Source organism: Chaetodon trifascialis, chromosome 20 (assembly GCF_039877785.1).
Source record: "Chaetodon trifascialis isolate fChaTrf1 chromosome 20, fChaTrf1.hap1, whole genome shotgun sequence".
In the NCBI taxonomy this organism is placed as follows: Eukaryota; Metazoa; Chordata; class Actinopteri; order Chaetodontiformes; family Chaetodontidae; genus Chaetodon; species Chaetodon trifascialis.
This window is the reverse complement of record NC_092075.1, coordinates 1,875,198-1,880,356: the sequence shown is the minus strand read 5'-3', so window position 1 is coordinate 1,880,356 and position 5,159 is coordinate 1,875,198. Positions and strand designations below refer to the sequence as shown.

Here is a 5,159-nt window from a genome sequence, read left to right as displayed (position 1 = left end):
TTTCCCTGCTTATCTGCAGTGGCAAACACAGGCTTTGTTCCGTTCAGTGCTGCGATGGCTGCGTAATTTAAGACTGAGTAAAAAAAAAAGTCACACTGTGCCCATGAAACCAAGACGGTTGCTGACACACACATAAAAATAACTAAGAGACAAACCCGAGCCTGTGAATGCAGTCGCTCATGCAGAAACTGTTTGGCACAATCGTCTCTCTGTCGGCCTGAAGCGCACATGCAAACATCACACTAGCAGATAAGAAGAGGTCAGCGGGGACGGACTGTTTGATGCTGCAGCTCGAGCTGGAAGCATCACACGTCTTCACAAAGAGACACTGTGACAGAAACCGTGAATCAGAAAGAAATACTTCACAATAACAACAATAATAAAAACTTTATTTACCGCACTTCTCACAGTGTTTGAACCAGGCAGGATGAAATCATGAGTAAAACCACTTAAAATGATCCAACATAGAAAGTCATAAAACACCAGATGATAAAGACAAATATCAAGCAGCCCGACAGAAAACATGTCAGACACTCTGCTCTCCTCTGGTTTTACGTGTTCAGCCGATCCTCTTTCATCAATCTGTGCAAAGATTGCCGTTAGTCACACGCCGTGCAGCTTCCCAGCGTGCTGTGCAGTCATTTGTAGCGCCGGCCGACATGAAGAGGTGAAAGGTGCTGGTGACTGGCGACATTTTGACTCATTTTCTGCTCTGATGTGAGGAAATTTAAAGTCAACTCGAGTGCTTTGGTTGTACAGAGTTTGACTCCCTTTAGTCACATTAAATATGAGCTCAAGACGTGGAAGCTGGAAATACCCAGTGAAGACAGCAGACGTTCATTTAGCTGGGAGACACTTTGAAATGAACAGTATTTATTGTAGCTCCATAATGCGGCTAATTTAGTGCTGTTATTAAGTTACTACATTCACTTCAATGTGTGAATTTAAATGAATGAATGAATGAAATATCTTTCTAATCCTTGTTCCCAGCAGTTCTTTTTCACAGTCTGCAAATTCAATGTAAAGAAAGTAAATGTCTTTATACACAAAGACTGATGGCTTGTTTTCTTTGAAGTTAAAGGAATAAAGTTTGAGCTGCTTGGACTTCGTGGAATTCATGTATTGCTTTTCCCGCTTGCATTCTGTCAAGGTCTCCAATGAGCTGCTAATCAATGCCGCTGAACGCACTCTTCGCACTCACTCAACACTCATCTATTTATATGACATCTGACACGAATACGCACGCCATCTCCACGTATTTATAGCTCAGAGGAGTTTGGTACCTGGAACCAGCACTGACGTATTCAGAAGACTTACGTCTTCCCACAACCTCAGATGAACTGGACCTGGACAGACCTGATCTGAAACATCACCGGCCATCACCTTCTAGTTACCTCCAAGTATAAATGTGTTTTTCTAATTAAGTGCCTATTTCTTCTGAAGAAAGTAGTTCAGAAGAGTGCTTTAAGTAAACTATCTGGCTTTTCCTGAGGAGCAGAGACGCTGTTTCTGGAAGCTCCATCCCCCAGTTACCTCTACAGGTGAGTGAAAATGTCAGCTTTTAAAATGTAAAGCCTCTGAAACTGGCTGAAGCAAGACTGAATGTCAGTAAAAGAGATCATTTCTGTGACGCAGTGTTTTAATAAACATGGCTTCTTACCAACCAAGTGTTTGGTTCATGAAACAACAGAAGAAAATGTTCCCCTGAGATCTGCTTGAAGATGAGATGAAAGATTTTGTTCAACCAACAAAATCCAAATAGAAATATTTTCTGTGATAAAAAATAAAAAGTTTCATGTTTGAGATGTGGAATAATCAAACGGCTGGCACACTGCAGGGCCTCTGTGACCTGCACGCAAACAGCTGACACTGAGGTCCTGCTGTTTGTTTGTTTGTTACCTGGTTTGCCCTCTTTGGTTTGATGCACGTGCATACTCCTGTTTGTGTAAACCTCTAATATCTGAAAAATTACTCACTGGAAAATGACGAATCAGTCATCAAACTGTTGATCGACCAAGCGATTGGTCGACTGATCGCTGCGGTTAGCTTTTGGGCTAACTCTTACGACAGCTATTGGAGGCCAGTGATTGGAATAACTTCTGTTTTTTCTCCAGCCTCTCCTCAAGGCACTGAATGCAAACGGGGTCCACTCTGGGGTCAAACTTATTGGCGAACCAGTGACCGTAGTTTAGTAACCAACGTAACTCCGCTGCACCGAAAATACAAACGCTGCGGATGTGTTCGCCTGAGCACGGGGGGTAAAGGCTCTCCTCCAGGTACTGCCACTTCACCAGCCTGGTCTTACTCATCAGGTCAGTGATGTCGGGCTGGGATCTGGGCACCTCGCCGGGGACACCCTCCAGTCGCACAAGGGTGGCCCAGAAGTGTTCGTCTGGGGAGTAGGTGTCCTCAGACCAGGCCAGAAAGTCTTTCACTACGACCGAGTCGTCCATGTACACCACAAAGTCACGTGACAAGACAAAGTAGGCGTTGCCGCAGAAGACCTCGATGCCGTGCGGCGGCGGGCTCTTCAGCTGCTGCGTTTTCACCGGCAGCTTCTGGTATTCAAAGCTGGCGTCTTTCAGCTCGTAGTGAAAGGTGAACCTCTCTCTTTTGGAATCGGTGGGTCGACTCGTCTCCAGCATGTTAGCCCCTCTCAGTTTCTTCAGTTCTGACACCAGCTCGATATTGGACCTGAGGGGGAAATCCTGGCCGCAGAGGTTGATCACATACTTCCACTTGACCTCTGACAGCAAAAGGTCTGACAGACAGTTGAGGTCAGCTTTCAGTCGGCTGAAGCTCGCATAGTAGACAGACTCTCGCCTGGAGGCGATGAAGACGTTGGGTAAGCAGCGCGCTACACCCTCCATGGCTGAGATGAACTGAGCTGAGGACTTCTGATCATAGTGGATACAGTAGATATTATTGGGTGAGTACACCGCCTTGATGAGCCTCTCCACCATCCACGCAGATTTATGCACAACCAGTGAGTAAGCAAGAGGAAAGTCTTTCTCCTCCTCTGAGACACACACGTCATCATAACCTCTGGACGTTATGAACATCGGGCAGCTTGAGGTGAGGTTAACCAGGCTTTCATCTGTATCCTCCACCACTTCCTTCCTCCTGATGATCAGAGCTTTACCCACCTCCACCGGGTCCATGTCATATATGGCTGAGCAGTTAATACTGTATTTGTGGAACGTCTGAACGTCATCTAGACTCCTCGGGGGGAGCGAAGACTGAGAGACGTAGCTGAACTTGATGCTGATTAAGAGCAGGACACAGAGCGTCAGCAGTGACAGGAGCGAAGGGATCAGATGTCCTCTCCGTCTCAGTAATGGACATCTTGTATTCATTCTGTGGTGAGAGGAAACACGGTGATGGGAAACAGAAACCATAAATGTGGATTTCCATTACAACGGTTAAAGATAGCGAAGGTGGAGGCCAGAACATGTGTGGGTTAGATTACAGCCTGATATGTACAGCATGGCCCCCCCAATTTACAGTGCAATCTGGGAATGTCATGTAGAGAATAAGGCATTAACAATGTGGGAATTTAAAAACAGGTTAAACAGGTAAAACCAGAGACTTGTTCTACTGAGAGCATCCTGAGACAAGTGTCTGAAGCTGAGACCGTCCTCTGTCCTGCTGCACGTGCTCTGCACTGCTCATGTCTGTGATTTTTGCAGCTTTGGATGCAGAGTTGAAACTGTTTGAAGTTAGTTTACTGTCAGAAGATTCGTGCAGAGCTCGGAAATTATGAAATGACTCATGTTTGAGTTTTGATGCTCAGTGAAGTGACTGTGGTGTCTGCGTTCGTGACATCTTCCCAGACGTTAGCTTTGCCACTCATCCTGTACCCTGTAATGTCAGAAAGTGTGCTCAGTAATTAAAATACTTCCATTCTTTTTTTAAAGTTTCCAGATTGTTACTCTCGTCGGCTAACTTCACACCTTTAAAGTGGGAGGAACTGGCGTCCTGACCGACACATTCAGCCTACTGTAGGATTAAACGCACGCTCACCTTGCTCCATACGCAGGTCCCGGTCAGTCACACCTTTAAAGCAGTAAACCCGAGGATAAATTCAGATTCCACACACCTGTTTCTGTTCACATGCAGTAATGAATTGTTTTCTGGAGCAAAAACTTGAGAACAACGTACCGAGGTCAGGGGATGAGAGAAGAGTTGTCATTGATCCTTCGCGCCGCTCCACCTTTTACGCACGGCGGGGCGACATCTGTTGACATGATCAACCTGGAGCAGCTCTCCATTAATCGCAGCCTGAGACTGAACTGAATCTGGTGGCGGTAAAGCATAAAGATGGTGAAGAAGTCCCACGCTTTGAAGCGCAGCCTGCGCTGCTGTGTTTTGTCATGAATGCGCTCAGAGGACTGCGCCGCGCTCCGACAAACAACCCGGAAAGGGGGAGGGACTCAGGAAGCAACGAGCTAATTACAGATAATAGCTGAACAAAAATGTCATGTGTCACCACCTGTGTTTATTAAAGAGCACCACGGCATGTAGAATATTATGAGAGTGGATACACAGTGCGAGTAAAGAACCGGAGCTGTGCGCAAATGACAGATATCCCCTCCCAAATATCCCTGCATCTGATTAAAGGGTGAATGAAAACCCGTGGCTGGAGTCATCTGAAGTCACTTAAAGAAGACAGAAGTTCAGGTTCAAGGAACACGTGGCACAAACTCACGGTTCAGTCCGGTGAGACTCAGCTCTCCAAGGATCAAGAAAAACAGGAAAAAACTCAGGAAAAAAATGTAGAAGTGTGGCAGCAGTGGAGTCCAGTTAATCGAATAAAGAGGAAATATCCACCCAGTGCTTCCTGCCCTGGACAATGTTCTGCAACTGTCTTTGTGAGAGAGACAAACAGAAACTAGAGGTTAATAACGTTTTAGTAGAGAGCCCAGCCGTAAACTGGAAGGCCTTTCACAGCCACTGGCACAGATATATAAATATTAGTTGATTGAAATATTTACAGTGAGATTTAAAAACAACCTGAATAGCTGGAGGTGTGAGAACTGACTCACCAGCTGCATTTCAAATAACGTCAAACAGGTTCTGCAGGCTCCAGGGGTGTAGCACAAAATTCTGGATCCTGTACAAAGACCTTTTCTGCGGCCCCTCCCGCATCAACGCTGAGT

At 45.9% G+C, this 5,159-nt stretch overlaps 1 protein-coding gene across 2 annotated transcripts; it reads right to left on the bottom strand.

Annotated features, from left to right (window-relative positions):
• Window positions 1–369: 369 nt before the first annotated feature.
• On the bottom strand, window positions 370–4,381 carry LOC139349073 (beta-1,3-galactosyl-O-glycosyl-glycoprotein beta-1,6-N-acetylglucosaminyltransferase 4-like). 2 transcript variants are annotated; one of them, XM_070989548.1, is made up of 3 exons: window positions 4,162–4,381; window positions 4,024–4,056; window positions 370–3,357 (listed from the first exon to the last, which is right to left on the bottom strand). In XM_070989548.1, the coding sequence occupies exon 3, from the start codon at window positions 3,354–3,356 to the stop codon at window positions 2,055–2,057; it is 1,302 nt and encodes a 433-aa protein (XP_070845649.1). In that variant the 5' UTR covers window position 3,357; window positions 4,024–4,056; window positions 4,162–4,381; the 3' UTR covers window positions 370–2,054. The 2 variants fall into 2 exon arrangements, with proteins under 2 accessions (XP_070845649.1, XP_070845648.1); XM_070989547.1 differs by lacking the exons at window positions 4,024–4,056; window positions 4,162–4,381 and having other exon boundaries at window positions 376–3,366.
• Between the last annotated feature and the right edge of the window lie 778 nt (window positions 4,382–5,159).